The sequence below is a fragment of the Salvia splendens genome, chromosome 6, assembly GCF_004379255.2.
Source record: "Salvia splendens isolate huo1 chromosome 6, SspV2, whole genome shotgun sequence".
In the NCBI taxonomy this organism is placed as follows: Eukaryota; Viridiplantae; Streptophyta; class Magnoliopsida; order Lamiales; family Lamiaceae; genus Salvia; species Salvia splendens.
Window position 1 is genome coordinate 21,339,718 of NC_056037.1, and position 23,255 is coordinate 21,362,972.

Consider the following 23,255-nt stretch of genomic DNA (forward strand, 5'->3'; position numbering starts at 1 on the left):
ATAACACTGAATTACTGGATCAACGGTCAATAGTTGCAACAAAAACATGAACTGAAAATAAACAAAGAAAAAAGAAATTATTTCATCGCTCCTTCTCAAAGCGGAATTACAGAACCAAAAGATAGGAAATGATAAAACAAACACCAACACGCTGCTAAACTAAACCAAGCTAAGAACCAAGTGTTTATGTGACTGGGATCAGGAGTTCTGAGTAGATTAAGCTGTTATTTCAGCCCTAGAAGAGAGCTGAATCCTAAGGGGTGTGTCTCTGTGTCAATGTGTTCCCCCACCCCACGTCTGTCTTCTCTCGCTCTTATCCCTAGGGTACCTTCCTCTCAAATTGTCATTCCTGCCCTTGGCTTTTGGTGGGGTTTTTAGCTCCATCTTCCCTACGGGACTGGCTAGCTCCATTTAATTGCTGACTTGATCAGTTTGCATAGCAAAACACCTCATTTTCCTTGATCCGCTCCTCCGCCCAATTGACCAGTTTATCCTTCGATTATGGCGGACTTTCACACACACCTGGCTCACATTTGCACGTTAGTATCACAGAATACGATGCATTTTATCAAGGAACACATGCATGAAACGTGCCTCATCAAACTACTCACACTTAACCCATACTTGTCCTCAAGTATGAAAGAAAAGAAAAAGAAAAGAGGCAAGTTTCAAGCATTGTAAAACAAAAGCAAACATGTAAAAGACCTAGAAAGGAAAAAACACATAAATTAACTAAACACATTGTCATATAGAAAGAAGAGACATAATTGGTTTATATTGTTTAGTGAAAAGACCTAGGTTTAAGCTAATGCACTCTAGTTCGCAATATAGATTCAAATCATGCAGAGTTCGCGCAAACTGAGAGACTTAGGGCCTTCAATACCTTAACCTGTAATACTATAGACTAGTATAGGGAAGTAAGGGTTGAATCCCACAGGGACAGAGGCGGGCTGAGTTGTGTACGAGACATGTTGGGGTTGGTTGCTGCCACGCTTCACTAAGGTGGGTTAACTACAACTAGAACCTGGACTACAGGACGAATAATAACATATCTCAAACGGATCAACTAAAGAAAAACAAGACAACATAAAGCAAGTTGGGACCACTGACACTACTACGAACTACTAAAAGCTGAAAAAAAACTAAAATATGACAAAGACTGCAACTCTAACGAACTACGACCTTCTTTTTCGCCAAGCAACTACATAAGCACGCACGGTAGATGAAAAGAGAGCAGATGATATGAAAGTAGGAAACAAACAAATTAAAACACGAATTCATGTATTTCATACGGAAGGACAAAAAGATCTAAGCAGCTATCCTAATTTCATGCAAGTTGACGAACTAGAACTGAGATCTAATTACGAGAAATTGAAAACAGAACAACGGGCAATTACCCAAACGAGATCTAGCACATAAATCAATAGATTCAAACAAACATGCATCGCATACTCCATCTAAACATCAGATCTAGACATGAACGACTGAATTATGCAGAACTACTTCCAAATCGGAACAGAACTAAGCTAAACAAGAGAAACAACAGCAGAAAACACCAGATCCAAAACAACTCGAATTAAAAACTTCATTTCATAAACGATCTTCAACGAGCAAACGAAACAGAATTCCCAACTCCAGAATTGAAAATCGATCAACGACAGAAAGTAACTAGAGTAACAATTAAGAAAAAAACATAAGAACTACTAGAATTTGGAAAAGCATGAACTAAAAATAGAATAACAATTGTTTTGACCCCTCGGGGTTTAAGGATAAACAAACTACGAAGGCTGCTTGGCAGATCTGAGTCTCTTCTTCCTTGGCGAGGAAGAAGAAGAGGAAAGTTGACGTAGAACTGTGACTTTGGTGGCTCCTAGCTTCCTTGCTCCATGCTACGAAGAGTAAATGTGAAATGTGAAGTAACTAAGATGATGATACCGAACCCGGCCAAAAAAAAGCTCCTTCTGTGTGCATCCTCTCCACTATTTATAGGACGGTATTGGGCCCAAATCCCTAGGTTAAGCTCATTCTGTCTTGCCATTAATGCCCTTGAGATAGAATCTTCTTTTCTCTCTCCTATGACTCATCATTTCATGTGATGAACTCCACTTGATCAACTTGTTGGTCGGGCAGGCTCCATTGCTTGTCCGGAACTGATCAGCTTGCCTTCGGTTTTGGCCATTTTTTGCTTCTTTTCCGAGTTGATCAAGTTGCTCCTACACTCTGCCTCTTCAACACTTTTTAGGCCCATGCACACCCAAATTCACACTTTTTCATACATTATCACCCCTGTTAGTGTAATAAACTCCTACAAAACCATGCTTGTAACGAGCCCTATCATTTGACAATCGTCCCCACAAGCTTAAGGTCAATCCAATCGTCTACAATCTCATATTCCTTTCCCTCCTCTCTTCTACCTAATCATGCTTGTCTGTTTGTCAAGATAGCTTCTATCCTTTCCAATTGTTGGATTCACTCAGTCACTCATTCCTCACCAGAAATGTTAGGACCATCTACTCATTCATTTTGCCATACCATTGATGTTGCGAGAATAACCAACTGGGGACAGTTCCTTAAGGTGTTTGATCAGGTTGTAATGAGGCTAAAAGGGTGTTATGCGAGATAAGGTCGAAGTCCTAAGGTTTCTAAGTTTATAACAGATAAAAAAACTCAAATTGTTTTTGTGAACAAGTGAACTTTGAGAAAGAACCAAGAAAACCTCCCTGTTTATTCCGACTATTTCCTAAAGGATGATCATATATTCTTCTCTCTTTTTTTTAGCCAATCTAGCTCTATACATTCTTTATCTCATTCTTTTTTTTTTTAGAACCGGGTTCTATGATGCCTGCCCTTTTGTTTTTTTCTAAGGTTTCTCATTTTTTGTGGGTCAAGTTTGCATAGACCATTCCCTTCTTGCTTAAAAGATTATTCATTCTCTCTTCACTTTTTTCTGGGTATTTATTTCCTCATATTTTCATCTGATCAGCCAACCTATTCTTTCTACCCCAAATTGGTGAGTTGCCTCAGCCATATCCCTTCTGTTCACAGGTAGGTTTTCAAAAGAAAGGTTAAGTGTTTAGGCTTCAAGAGTGCAGTCTAGGAAATGCCCTTACAATGAGGCTGGTCATGGTTAGAAAGAATTTAGGCTCAACTGGTTATTCCCTAATGTCTTTGGTCCTTACTGTCTTCTGTCGTATTTCTCATAGCATCAATGGTAGCCACTCTGTTCATCTAACAGTAGAAAGTGTTCTACTCTTGTCTTTTGACTCACATTTTAGAGGGCTTCATAGAAGTCTAGATTAAAGCACTTCTATCGTTCTCACTTCATCCAAACAGACTTTGGTTTATTAAAGAAGGGAATCTCACAATTCAACATGTATCCTTTCTTCAACCACTCTTACTAAGGGAACATATATAAAAACACAGGGACTCTGACAAACATGCTTCAAAGACTGACTACACTTACTTTTCCACCCTCCCGCTTCATTTCAGCTTGCCCTCAAGTGAACTTGATGAAGTGAAAAATAGGGTGGTCAGTGTTTGAGTAAAGAAAACTCAACACTTCTCACACTTAGACCAAACAGTGGGCTAAGTGGGAGAAGGCATCCAAAGCATATACACAAAATCAAGCATGCTTACAGATAAAACTTCAACACACTTAGACGAAGCAATGGGCTAAGTGGGAGAAGATCACTCATATTAACTGAGGACAAACAAACATACTATATACACAAGACTTCTCACACTTAGACCGTGCAATGGGCTAAATGGGAGAAGGCAAATAAAACAGAGACAAAAATAATATTTTTACAAACAACTTCTCACACTTAGTCCAAGCAATGGCCTAAGTGGGAGAAGATCACACAAGGCATAAGCAAGCATATATACAAGATAGGAGGGAGCATGACATAAAGTAAAACATAAACTAAAATCGAAAATAAAATTTACTTGGTTCTGCTAGTTTAGTTTTTCTTTTGGCTCCCAAGGGAGCCAGAACCCCTGGCCCTCTTATTCCGCTTGGCCGATGATGAGGCGTGTTCTGCAGCTGTTGTTTGAGTAGTGGAAGACCTCCTATTCGCATCAGTTTGGGTGTCTGGGTCATCATCTCTGGAAGTAGGAGCGGGAGCTGTTTGTTGGTGAGCAGAGACTGATTTCTCCTCCATCCACGAGATCATCCTCCCCACAAGGTCGACGACCTTGATCAATTGCTCTTTTTGTTCTTTCATTAGTGTTCGTTGTGTTGCATTCTCTGCAACCAACCCATCCATCGTCTCTGCGTCAGCTTCATCTTGAGTTTCTAGGGCTGGACCTGGGTTCTCTATCGATTTCCCTTTCCGCTTTCTGTCGAATTCCTAAATCGCCTCAGACGCGATTTCCTCAAGAGGGGTACGTGTTCTCTCCACCCCTGGCTTACTGGTTTGCCTAGAGCTGTCCTTCATCTCCTCCTCATCCTCATCGGAATCTATTACCACGATCTCCACCAGATTATCTGCCTGCTAACCGCCTGCCACCACTTGTTATATTCCTACCGATCGCCCTTCGCAGATCCTCTCCCCTTCAGTTGTATTACATCTTGTATCTCCCTCCTTGCTGCCTGTGTCCGCAAGCATATCGTATGAGGAGGAGGAGGTAAAAATCATGGCTTGAGTGTTAGAGAGAGATGCGGCTTCGTCCAAACTGTCGAGAGAATCTGGCGTAGAGGGGGGGTATTTCTTCGTTTCTAACGTTGGTGGCTTGGAAGGTGAACGAGTAGGGCATTTCTCCCCTTGGTTTGATTCTCCTCATTACATCTCTAGGACTCCCTGACTGTGAATTGCTCAGAGACTTCCCCGGAGACTTAGTGGAGTCGGTGGTTGACGACGACGAGGTTGTGAGTGTTGAGGGTTCTTGGAGAGGAGTTTCCGGAATCAAACGCACTCGTCGACGGGATGCGGGCTTCTGGTAACGGCTGGAAGCGGAGTATTTGTCCATTGTAAGTAAATGAGGGTGGTCTCACCTGAAATTCAAGGAAATGAATTGGGAAGTTTTGTTTTAGAGATTTTTGAAGGTTAACGAAATGTGAGAGAGTGGGGGTGAGATGCACGGATAAAGGAGTATAGGGGAAGAGGGAACGGTCGCTTATGACATCGACGTCTGTTCACCTTCCTGCGCCAATTTTCAAATTTCAAAGTTAAATGGTTCCGCTTTTTCCTTTTCCCGGTTAAAAATAAAATAGTGCAGTAAGTTCCTCTCTCTCACTTATATTTCCAAATCTTAACTAAAAAGTAGAAGAAACAAAATAAGGGATTTTTGTGGAGTACTAGTCAGAGATCTTTTCAAGAATTAAAAGATTTAGCATTTTAAAATTCCTTCCAAATACATCCCAAATTTATTTAGAAAATTATTTTTGCTATTTTCTGAAATTAATTTGTTTGGGATTGTCTTAAAAATAAAGCATAAATAAAAACATTTATTCTCAGCCTTGGGCAATTCTCAGAATCCACTTGATCAAGTGCTTTGCTCATACATGTGTATTGAGCTGAGTAAGTGGATTTCTGAGTATTGTCCAACGAGCACTTATTTATTTGACCAGGCTGAATGTGCGTAGTGGAATTTCTCCCGCTACACATACCCTTATTTATTTACCATCGTCTTTTTAGGTAGAATAGTAAGAACAAGTTATAGATCAGGATACTCCCCTCAACTTTGTAGTTCCCAGGAGATGGTAGATCGATTCCCTTGTTGGTTGGTCCTTGCTTGTATGAGCTTGATTGATGTCGATTCCTACCAAAAATGGAAGAGTAGTACTTTCTGCCCTACTTGTAGCCATTGCACCCTTGTGCTCATTTATCGGCAGCTTCCTTTCCTCTTCGCAGTCGTCCATCCCTCGGTTCCTGCCGCCATATTCAGATAACTGGATCAAGTGTGTAGAGCTTCCTCTTCAACTTGATCAGTTCAGATATCAGCAAACTGTGCTGGGTACAATTTTCAACTTTAGATCCTGAGATAACTTTTCTTCTTTTTATCCACCAACTTTTTCTGAAGGTACATTACCACCATGATAGCCCACTTTTTCTTTTGATTCTTTTAAGTCCCCTGAATTTTCTTCTTTTCCTTGGGTCGCAGTCCAGTGTCAGAAGACTTATCCACCTTGAATGGTTCAGGCCATGGCTCTAGTTGTAACCAGTAGGTAAACATTGGAGCCTTTCTCTTTGACCTCTCCTCCTTCAGCTCTGGCTCTTCTTCCTCGTAGCATCCATCAGGCTTGTCAATCACTGGAGGTGGTCTCTCTGCCTGCGCATTCTCTCCTTCTACCTAAGGCACAAATTTCTCTGTTTCGTCTTCTAGGATATGCTCTGTTTTTTGCTTGGAGGTAGAATAATGAAGCCTCCGGTTTTTCACGATGTTTGTGTCCTTTTCTTCCTTCTTTTGAGGCTCATCATCCACTTCTTTTTGAGTTTTGCATGTCATGTCGTCTATGAGAGGCACGACTAATATGTTCGGATTTTGCACGGTTTTAAGGCCATCTTTTGGTCCGTTTTTAATGTCAAAGTTGCATTACATGTCCATTATTTCCATATTTTTGTCTATTTTGGTATTTTGACATGCTTTGTGAGAAATGTGCATATTTGAGCCTAAAAAGCGAGTCAAAACGCGAAGTTGGAAATCTGGAGTTGTTCTGCATGTCCAGCGGTCCGCTGCAACATTGCTGGCGACCGTAAGCGGCCCGCTCCGGGCGACCACTGTTCTGCATGAAGTCAAGACACGCCCAGCGATCGCTGGAGGATGCGTGGCGACCGCTACCGAGAGTCCAGAGAGTTACGGGATGATGGATGGCGACCGCTGAAACAAGTGCAACGACCGCCAGCCAAAGGTCAGAAGCCTCAGACCAACTTATGGCGACCGCCGGCCAAGGTGCAGTGCCCCGCCAGGAAAAAGCGGTGAGCGAATTTGCCCTACTTTCTCGCTAAGATTTATCATATTTTGAAACCCTTTTCCTTATTTGAGAAGGGATGATTCTCCCCTATAAATAGCCCCCAAAGCTTTATCAAAAACAAGTTCTTCTCTTTGAAAAATACTTCCAGAGTTCATAAGTTAGAGTGCTTCATTGTGCAAGGAGTTGAAGAAGAATTCAATATCATCAAGGTTACAAGGATTCAACCTTTGGGTTTTATTGCTTTAGTTCTTATGTTTTCATTGTCGTCCCTTCAATTTATATTTTAAGCTTATCCAATCATGTGTAACTAAACTCATAGAATTCTAGAGATGTGTTAGTAACTTTTATTGGTTTATTACTTTATTTCTACCTTAAGTTATTCCGTAATACTTCACGTTTAAGTGACACATTCGGTGATGATTTAATATAACTTGCTACATAATCGTGAGAGGAGGTTGGCAAGTTAGATCCACTTAATAGACACTACAATTAGCTTCCTTTAAAATGGCACTGTTAATTGAGAGTAAGGACTTTTCAAGGGTCTTAGGAGCTTCTAGGAGTTACATATTTAGGATTGACAACCCTAATGTTCGTAATCAACGTTTGCATCGCATGAGCATAAGCTATGTGACTCGTTCTATCAAAGTAAGAACTGTGTTAGGGTGTTGTAGTTGGAATTTGTATAACCATAATTATGGAAGACATCCCTGGAATTCCCCTTATCTCTATACTTTTATCTCTGTGATTTATCTGCAATTAGTTGTTTCTTTGTTTTCAAAGTTAATTGTTTTAAAAAATCTTCCAATTTTCCGGTTTTCCAAATAGTAATTGAGTTTTAGTAGAAGATAGACAATTTGTGTTTGCTTTCCCCGTGATCGATATCCGATACTAACATTTAGCTATACTATTCCTACTCTGTATACTTGCAGGTATTTATAGTGCTAATAAAAAGTGCATCAAGTTTTTGGCACCGTTGCCGGGACAACAATTCACTTCTGGGTTGATATCTTCAAACGGACAATTTTACTACTTTGGATTTTACTGCTTTCATTTTTATTTTTTTATTTTTTTATTTTTTTGGTTTTTGTTTTAATGGATCTTTTCACAAGAATGGAGAGTCCATATGGTTAAAGTGATGAGTAGCAAGGAGGGTATTACGAAGAGTGTTACAGCCCCGACCAAGGGGGATCACACTATGACCCAGACTATTTTGATTTCTCATACGATGCACAAGATTATTACGCTAATGAAAATTCTGAAATATGTGCAGGTATGGAGGAGCAACCTCGCTCCAAATGGGAGGAACTTTTAGAAATTTGCATCACTGAGGTTGAAGAAAATAGGTAGGTGACTAGTCACAGGTTGATCAACTTGGAAAGAAACCAGCCTATTAGAGCAAGGATTAGCAAATCTGGCGGCACTAGTAGGAGAGTTGGAATACAATATGGGGGTTATGGCCACTACAATAGGGAGCAAGCACACTCCAGGAACACTTCCGAGCTTACCAGCGATCAATCCACAAGGAAAGTGTCACGCCGTGCAGCTTCGCAGTGGGACCACATACCAGCCACCACAAGCAGCGGACTTAGGCAGGGGAAGGAAGGAGAGAGAACAAGAGCCGACTGGTGACTCGCCAGCCACTGATCAAATCCAGCGGCCCGCTGCACATTTCCACAACGGTCCGCCAGAAGCTTCCCAGCCACCCGAGCCCGGTTCGGACATAGATGCAGAACCATCGCCAGCGGCCGCTGCACCACTTCGTAGTTGTCCGCTACCGGAGCAACAGTCCCCAGATTCACAGTTTCCCAGCACTGTCACCTATCCGTATCCCCATCGCTTGAAGAGTAAAAAGTTAGACGCCCAGTTTGCCAAGTTCTTGGAGGTCATGAGTAAAGTCCACATCAACATCCCACTAGTGGAAGGGCTTCAACAAATGCCTAACTATGCCAAGTTCTTGAAAGATGTGGTCGCTAAGAAAAGGAAGTGGGGAAAGTACGAGACAGTGGGCTTAACAGAGAATTGCAATGCTATAGTTCAAAAGGGATTACCCACCAAACACAAAGATACAGGGAGTTTTACTTTATCTTGTGTTTTGGGTGATAATGTAGAAGGTACGACATTGTGTGATCTTGGAGCAAGTATTAATTTAATGCCCTTATCTTTTTACAGAAAGCTCAACATTGACAACATCTGCCCCACCTCGATTACCTTGCAAATGGCGGACAGAAACACAACAACACCGAGGGGGATTGTAGAAGATGTCTTGGTAAAAGTAGGAGAATTCATTTTTCCCGCTGACTTTGTTGTGTTGGATATGCAGGAGGACAAGAAGGTGCCTTTAATACTTGGGAGACCATTTTTAGCCACCGGGGGAGCCATGATAGATGTTCGAAAGGGGGAGCTAACACTGCGGATGCATAGTGAAAGTATCACCTTCAACATCTATGACGCTTTGAAATTCCATGGGAAGGAAGGAGCAGAAGGCTATCAAGAGTGTAGTGTCATCCAAGTAGTCACGGATTGTGTGGGGGAAGTGGAAGTCACATACCACCAAACTCAGGACCCTTTGGAATATTGTCTCATTAATTCTTTCACTCCTACCACTGATTTGTCTACATGTGAGGATAATGTTTGTGCCATGATTGCATAACTCGAGGTCCTCCCCAAAATAATTTCTCAAAAGGGGAACGCATTCTTGCCATTGCGCACTCCGGAACAAGAGGAAGAGAGGAAGAAAGCATTGGGGAAACCACGAGGACCACCTAAGGTGGAATTGAAGCCACTCCCAGAACACCTCAGGTACGCATTTTTAGGGAAGGATAACATTTACCCGGTTGTTGTTTCCGCTGCCTTGAGTGAAAATGAATGTGAAAAGTTATTGTGTGTGCTAAACAAGTATAGGTCTGCTGTAGGGTGATCTATTGGTGATTTGAAGGGGATTAGCCCGACCACATGCATGCATAGGATTTTACTTGAAGAAGGGCATAAGCCTCGTGTGCAACACCAGCATAGACTTAACCCTATTATGCAAGATGTAGTGAGGAAAGAGAAAATCAAGTTGCTAGATGCAGGGATCATTTATGCCATATCGGATAGTGAATGAGTGAGTCCTACACAGGTGGTAGCTAAGAAATGGGGGATGACCGTAGTGCCCGGTAAGGATGGTAAGATGATTGCCACGAGAGTAGCCACGGGTTGGAGAGTTTGCATTGATTATAGGATGTTAAATTCAGCCACTAGGAAAGATCACTTCTCTTTGCCATTTATTGATCAAATGCTTGATAGATTAGGGGGATATGATTACTATTGTTTTTTTATGGTTATTCTGGTTATAATCAAATTGCAATTGCTACCGAGGATCAACATACGTCTACCTTTACTTGTCCTTATGAGATATATGCTTATAGGAAGATGTCTTTTGGCTTATATAATGCTCCTGCTACTTTCTAAAGATGCATGATGGCCATCTTTCATGATTTGATTGAAAAAGTGATGGAGGTTTTTAAGGATGATTTTTCTCATTTTTGGGAAGTCTGATGATCATTGTCTTGAAAATTTGGCTAAGGTCTTGCAGAGATGTGTAGAAACTAACCTTGTTCTTAATTGGGAGAAATGTCACTTCATGGTAAAAGAAGGTATAGTTCTAGGACATAAAATATCTTCTGCAGGGATCGAAGTTGATAGAGCCAAGATTGCAGCCATTGAGAGACTACCACCTCCATCCAACGAAAAGGCCGTGAGAAGCTTCTTGGGGCACGCGGGATTCTATATGAGATTCATTAAGGATTTCTCGAAAATCTCTAAGCCTCTTTGCAAACGACATTGCTGTTGGTTCTGCCTTGGAACAGAAGAGAGATAAAATATTAGAGTCATTTATTATGCTAGTAGAACTTTATATTCTGCAAAAACTAATTATACGACCACGGAAAGGGAGATGCTTGCTATTGTTTATTCTTTTGATAAATTTCGAGCTTATCTTGTTGGGACAAAGACCATTGTTTACACTGACCATGCAGCTAGCAGGCACTTGTTTGCAAGGAAGGACGCCAAGCCAAGACTCATTCGGTGGATCCTACTACTTCAAGAATTTGATGTGGAGATAAGAGATAGAAAAAGATGTGAGAATGTAGTAGCAGATCACTTGTCTCGGTTGGAGCACCCGGTGGATGGGGGAGATCTATCAATAGAAATCAATGAGGTCTTCCCCGACGAGCATTTGTTCTTCACTCCGGCCACTTTTCCATGGTATGCCGACATTGTGAAATATTTAGCAGCCAAGGTACACCCTCCCAATCTTACTCCTTATCAAAGGAAGAAATTTTATAGAGATCTTAGATCTTATATTTGGGGCGAGCCCTACTTGTTCAAAAGATGTGCAGATACTATACTTAGGAGATACTATACCCCGCGCTCTCATAAGCGATGGAGAATCTCACTTCAACAATAGGTGGCTATACAACGTGTTGGACAAGTATGAAGTTAAGCATAGAGTCACTTCACCCTACCACCCCCAAGCCAATGGGCAAACCGAGCTTGCAAATAGGGAGATCAAGTCTGTCCTACAGAAAATAGTGAGCACTAATAGAAAGGATTGGACACTCCGTTTGGATAATGCGTTGTGGGCATATCGTACCGCATAAAAGTCTCCTATAGGTATGTCCCCTTATCATTTAATTTTTGGAAAATTCATGCCATTTGCCGTTTGAGTTGGAGTATAGGTCCTTTTGGGCGCTAAAGAAGTTGAATCAAGATTTCCAAAAGGCCGGCGAGGAAAGACGCCTCTTCCTAAATGAGATAGACGAGTTTCGAATGGAAGCATATGATAGCTTGTCGACTTACAAGGAGAGGATGAAGGCCTACCACGATAGGATGATTAGCCCACGAGAGCTCACCTTGGGGGATGTGGTTTTGTTGCACAATTCTAGGCTCTCTCTTTTCCCCGGAAAGTTGAAGTCCAAATGGGTCGGTCCTTACATGATCAAGAAACTCTATGATAGTGGGACAGTTGAGTTGCTAGCTTCGGATGGAACGTTGTTTCAAGCAAATGGCCACCGAGTGAAGAAGTACTATAGCTCGGACAAGGTGATGGAGGAGGAAGTCGCACTTGAAGAACCTCCCAGGGAGTGAAAAGAGGGGTAAAAGTCAAGCTAATGACTTTAAAAGAGCGCTTGTTGGGAGGCAACCCAACGCCCTTATGACTTTAAAAGAGCTCTTGTTGGGAGGCAACCCAACGCCTTTACAGTTTTTAAGTTTAGTTTTTGTGTGATTTTGTTTTTCTACTGTATTGAAGATTTTCGCAGGTTCTGGACCATTCCCAGCGACCGCTGGCACTTGCGGAGCGGTCCGCTGGGAACGCCCAGAGAGTCTCTAGACTCTGCCCAGCGACCGCTGGCGGTTCCGTAGCGGTCCGCTGGCCAATCACAGTGCCCATCCGCGAATTTTTTTGAACTTTTTAAATTTTCGCCCGTCCAACCTCTATGCGAAATATTTCAAGGTATCTTTATCGCTTTCTTAGTTTACTCACGTCCCTACTTACTCTACAAACTTATTTTACACTTTGTTGTAAATAAGTTTGGGGGGATGAAGTGGGGGACCGTGAGCTTAGGTTTTTGTTTTTGTTTTTGTTTTTCAAAATTCCCGAAGCTGAATCCTTGTCATGAACATAACATGAAGAACTTAGAAACACGTATGCTTAGGGACACATTAGACCGAGTTGCCTATGATATAAAGTTCTTTCATCTTTGATTAAGTATGGCTTGACGTTTTGATTTGATGGTTTGGTAAAAAGGTGCATAATTAATGAATTGTTTGTTCGCCTTGAATCATGCTTATACCCTTGTGAGATTTGAGCCTTAATTTCTTTCATGTGTGATTTATCTGCATTCATGTACATGTTTCTTGAACTTGCTCCTAGTCTGCCTAAGTTTACATAGTGTTTAAGTTGATTTAGGAGGATGTTAGACCATCTTTTCTACCTACTTTTATATCCAAAAATTTTGACCTTTTTCAAAAAATTTAAATCTTTTTATCCCTTTGGCGCCAATTTTGACCCTTTAAGCCTATTCCTTTGAAGCCAAATTAATGGGGACAATTCATTAGGTTAGTGTAGCTTTTATTTTATCTTTTATAAATGAATTGGAGAAATAAGGGGAAATTGTGAAAAGTGAAAAGTAGTGTGCTTAAAGTTATAAAAGTGCAAGTTGTGAGGTATAGAAAAATTCAAAATTGTGCTTAATGTAGAAAGGATGCATATGTTAAAGAAAAAGAAAGAAGGTTGTAAAGAAAAGGAAAAGAAATATCAAAGATTTGGGAATGTGAGTTGAAGGACAATAATTGTAAAAAGTGTCTTGGGTTTATATGAAAAGTGGAGTTTATCTTACTCTACTTGGGATTTTTTTTTAGCCACTTTTTAGCCAAATATTCCTCACCTACCAAAGAGCCTACATTACAATAAAAAATAAAGATCTTTCGGACTTTTGATGTTTAATCATATCTAGTAGAGGAAGGATTAGACTTTGAACAAGCCTATGGTAAACTTTGCATGATGCATGATTTGAGTGCTTAGATACACATTGCCATTTACACTTTTAGAGTGAGAGAACACTTCCCATCTTTGAAAGTTTGCCACATGTGAGTGCATGAATTCAAGGTGTTCCACGAGTTAGTAATGAAAGTGCACTAATAAGCCTTGCTTGATTTGATTACGTTAATACATGCTTGATCTATCTATTCCATACTTTGAGGCAATTATGGCGTCTAGTCCTTGTGTATTCCGTGCGTCTATTGTGTCTTCTATGTTTTGTTTGAGGACAAACAAAAATGTAAGTTTGGGAGAGTTGATACGCTCAGATTTTGCACGGTTTTAAGGCCATCTTTTGGTCCATTTTTAATGTCAAAGTTGCATTACATGTCAATTATTTGCATATTTTATCTATTTTGGTATTTTGACATGTTTTGTGAGAAATGTGCGTATTTGAGCCTAAAAGGGAGTCAAAACGCGAAGTTGGAATTCTAGAGTTGTTCTGCATATCTAGCGGTCAGCTGCAACATTGCTAGCGGACCGCTAAGCCAGTAGCGGCCCGCTCCGGAAAAGTTGTGCATGAAGTCAAGACACGCCCAGCGACCGCTGGAGGATGCGTGGCGACCGTTACCGAGAGTCCAGAGAGTTACGAAATGATGATGACGACCGGTGAAACAAATGCAGCGACCGCCAGCCAAAGGTCAGAAGCCTCGGACCAACTCATGGCGACCGCTGGCCAAGGTGCAGCGGCCCACCAGGAAAAAGCAGCGAGCGAATTTGCCCTACTTTCTCTCCAAGATTTACCATATTTTACAACTCTTTTCCTTATTTGAGAAGGGGCGATTTCTCCCCTATAAATAGCCCCTAAAGTTTCATCAAAAACAAGTTCTTCTCTTTGCAAAATACTTCCAGAGTTCATAAGTTAGAGTGCTTCATTGTGCAAGGAGTTGAAGAAGGATTCAAGATCATCAAGGCTACAAGGATTCAACCTTTGGGTGTTATTGCTTTAGTTCTTATGTTTTCATTGTCTTACCTTCAATCTATGTTTTTAGCTTATCCAATCATGTGTAACTAAACTCATAGGATTCTAGGGATGTGTTAGTAACTTTTATTGGTTTATACAATTCCTATTTCTATTTAATATCCATTTATTCTTACTTTATTTCTACCTTAATTTATTCTGTAATACTTCACGTTTGAGTGACACATTCGGTGATGATTTAATATAACTTGCTGCATAATCGTAAGAGGAGGTTGGCGAGTTAGATCCACTTAATAGACACTACAATTAGCTTCCTTTAAAACAATACTGTTAATTGAGAGTGGGGACTTTTCAAGGGTCTTAGGAGCTTCTAGGAGTTACATATTTAGGATTGACAACCCTAATGTTCGTTGTCAATGCTTGCATCGCATGAGCATAAGCTAGGTGACTCGTTCTATCAAAGTAAGAACTGTGCTAGGGTGTTGTAGTTGGAATTTGTAAAACCATAATTGTGGAAGCACATCCCTGGAATTTCCCTTATCTCTATACTTTTATCTCTGTGATTTATCTACGATTAGTTGTTTCTTTGTTTTCAAAGTTAATTGGTTTTAAAAATCTTCCAATTTTCCGGTTTTTCAAATAGTAATTAAGTCTTAGTAGAAGATAGACAATTTGTGTTTGCTTTCTCCGTGATCGATATCTGATACTAACCTTTAGCTATACTATTCTTACTCTGTATACTTGCTGGTATTTATAGTGCTAATAAAAAGTGCATCAGCGACGCTCGACTTTTGTTCGGCCTCAATGGCTCCTACTCATTCTTGCTTCTCCAGTGAGTCCTCTAACTTTTGCTCAACATTTGATGGATCCTTCTCCTCAGACTCACTCACACCTTCTTCTTCTACCTTCTTCTCGTTCACCCTAGCTTTTGCTCTGTCCTCTTGTATCCCTTTCATTATATCAGCTAGCAGGGCGACTTGCTTAATCTTTTCAGCCATGTTAGATTTCTGTTCATCATACGTGTGTTGCATCTCCAGTGTCAGTTCATCATTTGATTTCAAGCAATGCCTCATGCTCTGCTGGGATATGATCAATCCTCCGATCCTTTCTTCTGTAGAATCTGCGTAATGATTCACAACTAAGGGTGGCCCAGGACTCTGCTGCGGTTGAGGTTGATATTGATGTTGATCAGGACAAGATTGGCTTTTATAACGCTAAGGATCTTGCGTTTGCCAGTCCCCTCCTTGCCACGTTGGGATATAACCCTCTGCTTCGGGGGACCATGGGCTCTGGGGTTGAACTTGGAAGAGTGGATAGTGGCTAGGGTAGTTAGCTTGATAAGCTTGCTGACTGGGCTCATAGACGTGAAAGTCAGGGTGAGGTTGGTGGTTTGGATCCCATTTGCCATGTGGACATTTGGGTCGCAATTCGATATGGTTCTGATGGGTATGGGATAGGTGAGTTCTCCTCAGGCCAACTCCATTGAGATGGGGCTTGGCTGCTCTCTTGTTCTCCATAATGAAGGTATTCATGTCGGAATTCCTTAGGATTCCAACTCCTATTTGAGCTCCAAAAATCTCCCTTATTCTGGCGATGACTCACTTGATCAGTCTGGAAATGAGGTTTGATTGAAGGAACTTGTGGATAGCCTGACTCAAGCACTGAACTGAAGACTTCCTCAAGTTTGTCAATTCGGCTTTTCAGCTGCATGCCACTATCCATCGTGAGAGTGTTCATCTCATTCTCTTGGGGAAGAGTTTCTAATGTATCATCGTACCCTCTTTTTGTACTCAGGAGTTTTTCCAGGACAATCTTAGGTTTACTCGACCGGAGTTGGGAGAAATTTCCCCCGCTCGACGAGTTCACAAGGCCCTTACTCCTTGCATCCATTCCCTCATAGAACCGTGAATAGACCTCCATCTCTAACTGTTAGGATTGGTATACTGAAAAGCATATTTCGAGCATGTTGCACGGATAGAATTGCTTGTATACATTAAACTCTACAATCCACTTTTAACCCAAGGCGAGAAGAAGTAATTTTATCGCATTGGTGTTTGCTTAAGCATTTATAAGATGTTTCTCAAACATTTAAATGTATAAGAAGCAAACAAGTCTAATTCTTCAACATAGTAGACTGGTCGTGAACGACGTTCACAGAAGGTGACGCAGTCGGTCCTTTGTAGAAGAGAAATAGAATTTCACAACCTAGATAGGCTTTGGCTACCTATCGTGAAAGGTTGCAGTGTCAGTCCGCATGTTTCCTTACCTTAGGAAATAAACGACACTGGTGTGGTATAGCACTGAAGGATCTAACAGTTGAGATAAGTCTTTCTTGCTATTTACTGAAAGACGAGGTCTCGGTGATTGTTATTTCTTAATTATTGTTGACATAACATTGAGCATACGATATTGATTATGCACTACTTTGATTTATCAAATGGTGCGGATTTTTCGCAATTCAAGAATCCTGATATCTTGGGTAGTGGTGATCTATGTCTAGAGGTGCTAGTATTGTTATTGCAATGAATCGTGTGCTGGGTGAGTCCAGTTTGATAATATCCTCAAGAGGTGTTCGAAAAATATTTTATTATTCAGAAACCCGACCAGTTGGAATTTATTCCAGAATAATAAATAAAGATTTTGAACTAGACAACTCTTGGAAAAAAATATTAATTAATTAAAGTCAAATAGCAGACTTAAATTAATTAATGGATATTTATATCTTAAACACGGGAAATAATAAATTAAAGAGGTAAAGCCCGGATTACTCGTAATTTAGGATTGGACGAGCAGTCAATATTATTTTACTGTAGTGGCTGATAATAATATTCTGTCGGACTTGTATTAAATTGGGGCTCAATTTAATTAGTAAAAGCCCAACAGGTTTGGCCCAAGTCCAATCTCCATGGATCCCTAATCTGGCCCATTATAACTCAATATAAAAGGAGATTAGAAAGGAGATTTAGGGTGAATGAACTTCATAATTTTCGTGCTCCCCTCTGGGAGTCGATGAAAAATCAGTTTTTGAGAAAACTGATATTCTGTCTTCTTTCTAATCAAGCCCTTTTCGATTCTGATAAGCTTTGCCCACCCAAAGGTCATATTCTGAGTTCGGGATACAGATTAGAAGATTCGTGGTTGAGTACGAAGATCTTCATGTGGAGAAGGCGCAAGCAATCGTCGATTCTTTGGAGAATCAGATCGGTAATTCTAAACCGTAGGAAATTCATGAACTAGGTTTTAATTCCTTTTACATTAATTGTGTGTTCTTGTATGCAATTGATTGTTTAACATGTAGATAATTAATCCCATAATCGGTCAAATAGATCTGTAGATCTGATGTATTTGTTTTTGCATGACTTCCGCTGTGCAAGGGGCTCCAAATCCCAACACTAACATGTTGTGATTCGGGCAGGCATCCAAAAGACCTCTGTATCTGTATCAATATTTGCTCAAGCTCTCATCATACCCTTGGGTAACTTCTCTGATTTCTCTTCGGAGTGCACTTGTCTATGAATTGGTTGAGAAACTCCTCTATGAATTCCGGCCATGACTTGATGGTGTTTGGTAATAACCCTTTGAACCAAGTATATACTTCGCCCTTCAAAGTGAAGGAAATGAACCTTAGCTTGAAATCCTCCTCACTTGACTCATTTGGCCTTTTCTGCACCCTGCAAATTTTGCTGAACTCATGCAAGAACTTGATTGGACTTTCAGCTCTGGTTCCCAAGAACACAGGTAATATGGCTAGTAGGTCTGTCTCAACATATATTGCCTTTTGACTGGAGGTTTTGGAGATATCATGGGTTGGTTCGTTCCCATCGTGGGCATAGAATGACCCTATCTCCGGATCATCTTCCTGATTGCCAACCATGGTGGTTTCTACCTCCTTTGGGGTAAGCTACTGATTCGTGCGGACTCATGAAAGTGATGTCCTGACTTTCTTCACGGCTGGCATCCGGGTCATTCAGTTGGCTCGGAAGTGGTTCTGGTTGGGCAACGTTTGGTTTCCCTACTTCCTCTGTCCGCCTCCTAAACTCAGTGCCTTCAAACATGGGAAAAAAAACAACAAAGAGTTTATTCACAAAATTCAAACTAAAATTTTTAAACAAAACTTGAGATGCTCCGCCCATCTATGTGTTCTCTTGCTCCAGTAGTATGTCCGCCTCCTAAACTCAGTGCCTTCAAACATGGGAAAAAAAAACAACAAAGAGTTTATTCACAAAATTCAAACTAAAATTTTTAAACAAAACTTGAGATGCTCTGCCCATCTATGTGATCTCTTGCTCCAGTAGTCCCTTAGGCTACAACAGGAGGGGGAACGCTTGACCCACAAAGATAATGACACTTGAAACTTTACTGTCGCTGCCCTGAGCTGTCTCTCCACTGAAAACAAAAGGAAGAAAATATTAACAATATATATACCAAAGTATATTGCAATTTTTTTGTCGTTTTGGATTGCTCAAGTCAAACTGTCAAACTGATCCAGCTGGTAGGGTGTACGCTTTCTACCTACGGAATGCCGCTGAGTGAGTCCAATGGAGATTCAGACTGGTCAACTTGACTTAGATCCAACTTGAGTGAGAGCTCAAAGCGCTTTCAAAACCTTAACCCAAAATACTATTAACTTGTTTAGGGAAGTAATGATTGATCCCACAGAGATGATGTGTTTAACATTGATTGCGGATACGAATGGGAATGGCTGCTGCCACGCTTCATTACGGTGGGTTAAGTTGAAATTCTAAACTTAAGAGATTAAACTAACTAGACTTGTCCACTCATTAAACGGACTAAATTTCCTGAAATTGACAATCAAAATAAGTGGACGACTGTCAGTCTCCTTCAAAACGTACGATAAAGTAAAACTTTCCTAACAACTTCATCTTCTTCATGGAATCAACATAAAATACAGAGCATAATCAGATCTAAACATTTATAATAACAAACTCATCAGAACACCTTGTAAATCCAAATTTGCTCTTAAGAACTAGACTACACTTACATAAATAGGAAACTAACCCATAATCATGCAGAAGTTCAAACCCATCTATCAGATCTAAACGTCCTAACACATATCATCCATAATTTTTTTTGCAATCAAACAAACATGAGTCAAGACTCAGATCCACCAGACCAAACCGCAACAAACGGATTGAGCTAAGATATGCACCGTAAATAGGAAATCAAAGTAGATCAGAGAAATCATGCATAACAACAGAGAAATCCAAGTGGAATTGAAATCATAACACTGAATTACTGGATCAACGGTCAAGAGTTGCAACAAAAACATGAACTGAAAGTAAACAAAGAAAACATAAATTGTTTCTTCGCTCCTTCTCAAAGTGAAATTACAGAACCAAAAGATGGGAAATGAAACAAACACCAACACGCTGCTAAACTAAACCAAGCTAAGAACCAAGTGTGTATGTGACTGGGATCAGGAGTTCTGAGTAGATTGAGCTACCATTTCAGCCCTAGAAGAGAGCTGAATCCTAAGGGGTGTGTATGTGTCAATGCGTTCCCCCACCCCGCGTCTGTCTTCTCTCGCATGTGCTTAAATTCAATTATTTATACAGTACAATTTTTTTATCAAAATTCAAGTTATAGTTAACGTATTATTATTAATTAGATATTTATAAAATAATACACCCTCCGTCCCAAGTTACTTGAGTCGTATTCCTTTTGGGGTTGTCCCAAGTTACTTGAGTCATTTCTATTTTTGGCTAAAAACAAAACATCTAATCTCACCTACTTTACTCTTTTTTTTACTTACCCTCTCTTCTTTCTCTCACTTTATTCTCTCCTCTACTTTATTTAACTCACTAAACACAACTTTCTTAAATCTCGTGCCGAAAAGAAACGCCTCAAGTAACGTGGGACGGAGGGAGTATTTGAAAGAGTTATTTTTCCCTCTTTTTTTCATTTGTCTTTACTCATTAACAATAATTATATAATATTATTATTCATTCGAATTATTATTTTTAGTTAAACTAAAATATGATATAAATTTAAATTATTTTTTGTTATATATTATTTTAATTCATTACTTTAATATTAATTATTTTTGAAGTATATCTAATAATTTTAAGAGAGATTAATGAACTAAATAAGAAAAAAAATTAAGAAAAGATAGAGAAAATATAGAAATCATAAATAAATTGGAAGAGTTGGGACATAGGAGAGATATAACCTATTGAAAGGTCCCCTCTTTTGCTCTGCTTGTGATGCTCTTCTTTTGTCATTAGATTACTCAAGTTAAATCGTCAAACGGATCCAGCTTGCCAGATGGATGTCTTCTACCTGCAAACTGCCGGTGAGTGGATCCAGTGGAGATTCAGAATGGTCAACCTGACTTAGATCCGACTTGAGTGAGTGTTCAAAAGCGCTTTCAAAACCTTAACCCACAATACTATTAACTAGTATAGGGAATGGTTGCTGCCACGCTTCACTACGGTGGGTTAAGATGAGATTCTTGACTTGAGAGACTGAACTAAGTAAACTGATCCACTTGTTAAACAAAATAAAATCTACATGATCAATTTACCATGTAATTTCCTGAAATAGACAAACAGAATAAAGCAGACGACTGTCACTCTCCTACAAAACGTACGATAAAGTAAAACTTTTCTAACAACTGCATCTTCTCCACGGAATCAACGGAAAACACAGAGCATAATCAGATCTGAATATTTACGAACAAGAAATCTTATCATAACAACTTGTAAATTTAAATCTGACCATAAGAACTAAACTAAACTCACGTAAATAGGAAACTAACCCATGATCATGCAGGAATACCAACTCATCTACTAGATCTAAACATCCTAAAACACTTTATCCTTAATATTCTTCGCAACTAGACAAAACATGAATCGAAGACTTAGATCTACCCAAATCAAACTGCAACAAAACATTTAAGCTAAGATGTGCACCGTCAATAGGAAATCAAACATAGATCAGAGAATTCATGCATAATAACAGAGCATTGCAACGGGAATTAAGATCATAACACTAAATTTACTGGATCCAAAAGGTCAAGAGTTTGCAACACAAGCGTAAACTGAAAGTAAACAGAAGAAACTGGAAATTGTTTCATCGCTCCTTCTCAAAGCGGAATTACAGAACCCAAGTAAGTTAAGTAATAAAAACCAACACCCAAAACACTACTAATCTAAACTAGAATATGAACCAATTGTGTGTGTGTGAAGGAAATCATGAAAATGAAGTGAAATGAGCTTCCATTTTAGCCCTAGAAGAGAGCTGAATTCCTAAGATCGTCATGGACATTGCGAGCGTCCCCCCTCATACTCGCGCTGGGCTTTCTATATATAGAGAGGCGTAGGGCTCTGATCCCTAGGGTACCGTCCTCTCCAATTGTCATTCCTGCCCTTGGCTTTTGGTGGGGTCCATAGGTCTATCTTCTATGTGAAAACTCCTGCTGGCTCCGGTTAATTCTGACTTGATCAACTCAACAATACAGGTTTTCGACTTCATTTCTTGATTCGTTCGTTGGCCCAACTTATCAATTCAATCTTCTGAATATGGCGGAATTTCACACACCTGACTTATATTTGCATATTAGATTTACAGATTTGGGTGCAATTTTATCACAGAACACATGCATGAAACGAGTCTCATCACCTACAAATAAATTAGAAAGAGAGGAATAAATATATTAGATGTACTAAACTACCCTTCCATGCAAAAAAGTAAAGAAAGGGAAAAAAGGTAAAAAAAAACTAATGAAAAAGTATCTTAAATAAAATAAAATATAGTTCAGGTACCTCGGTTGTAATTTATTTTCACAAAATATCTTAATTATGTATCCTATATTATTTAAATATCATTTTTATAGTTCATTTCTTTATATTTCAATTATTATAATCACCTTTAAATATGGTATGCCTACTACCTATGGTTTGTCTTAGGTGGATTATATTTGATCAGTTGGTCCATCGTTTCGGTTTGAGTTATGTCAAGCAGGACAAATCAAACTTTTTGAATAAAAATTGGAGCAGAAAAATTGTGGATGTAGAAAATAGTTTCTCGGTTCCAATAGTTGAGTCGTATAATCTAAGATTAAGTTGTAAGATTAATTTACTTATAGGGGTTAGTTATGACTAATTATCCTATGATTATCCATTTATGATTAAGTTATGAGATTGAATCTCATGAACCAAATACACTATATATTTAATTTTGAGATATAATTTTGCAAACCGAATATCCTCTTGAGAGTATTTGTTATTAGGGATTTTTTGAAGCACATATCTATTGTGAAACTTTTACAGTTTTACCAATTAGGTTAGGTAAGGTAGATATTTCGAGTCTGACGTTCAAGAGATAAAACAAAAATCTGTACTAGTATTAAACCAGGAATAAAACAAAGTTTCCTCTGACATAACGCATAACTAAACGAACTGGTTGCAAAAATTTGTAATAATTGTTAACTTATAGGTCTTGAATTTTGTAAGAGATGAAACCCATATTTAAGAATTAAATTCAAGTATTTTGTCGTTTCTAGCTATGAGGTTCAAACAACATTGACTATTTGATTAATTTGTAATAGTGTTACATTATTAATTGATTATTGGATGCCGAATATTATCAGTCTTTTCACAGACATACTCAATTAAATACTTTAAGAAAGCATCGATATTAGTTGATTTATAATAAACAATAAAAATTTCCATTGAAACTGGTGAGCTATAGTTTATACATTGAAAGCCAAAATTATTAAATCAATGCTTCATGACTGCAATTAATGCCTGCTGTTAGCGAGACAAATCTCGGGCAGCTGATTGCCAAATCAATTTCACAAACCAAAGCTAAGCAAACAA

The 23,255-nt window shown here is 39.5% G+C and overlaps 1 protein-coding gene across 1 annotated transcript; it reads left to right on the forward strand.

Moving 5' to 3' along the window:
* Nucleotides 1–8,357: 8,357 nt before the first annotated feature.
* Nucleotides 8,358–9,563, forward strand: LOC121808961. The gene has a single exon (XM_042209517.1). The coding sequence runs from the start codon at nt 8,358–8,360 to the stop codon at nt 9,561–9,563; it is 1,206 nt and encodes a 401-aa protein (XP_042065451.1).
* Nucleotides 9,564–23,255: the final 13,692 nt, after the last annotated feature.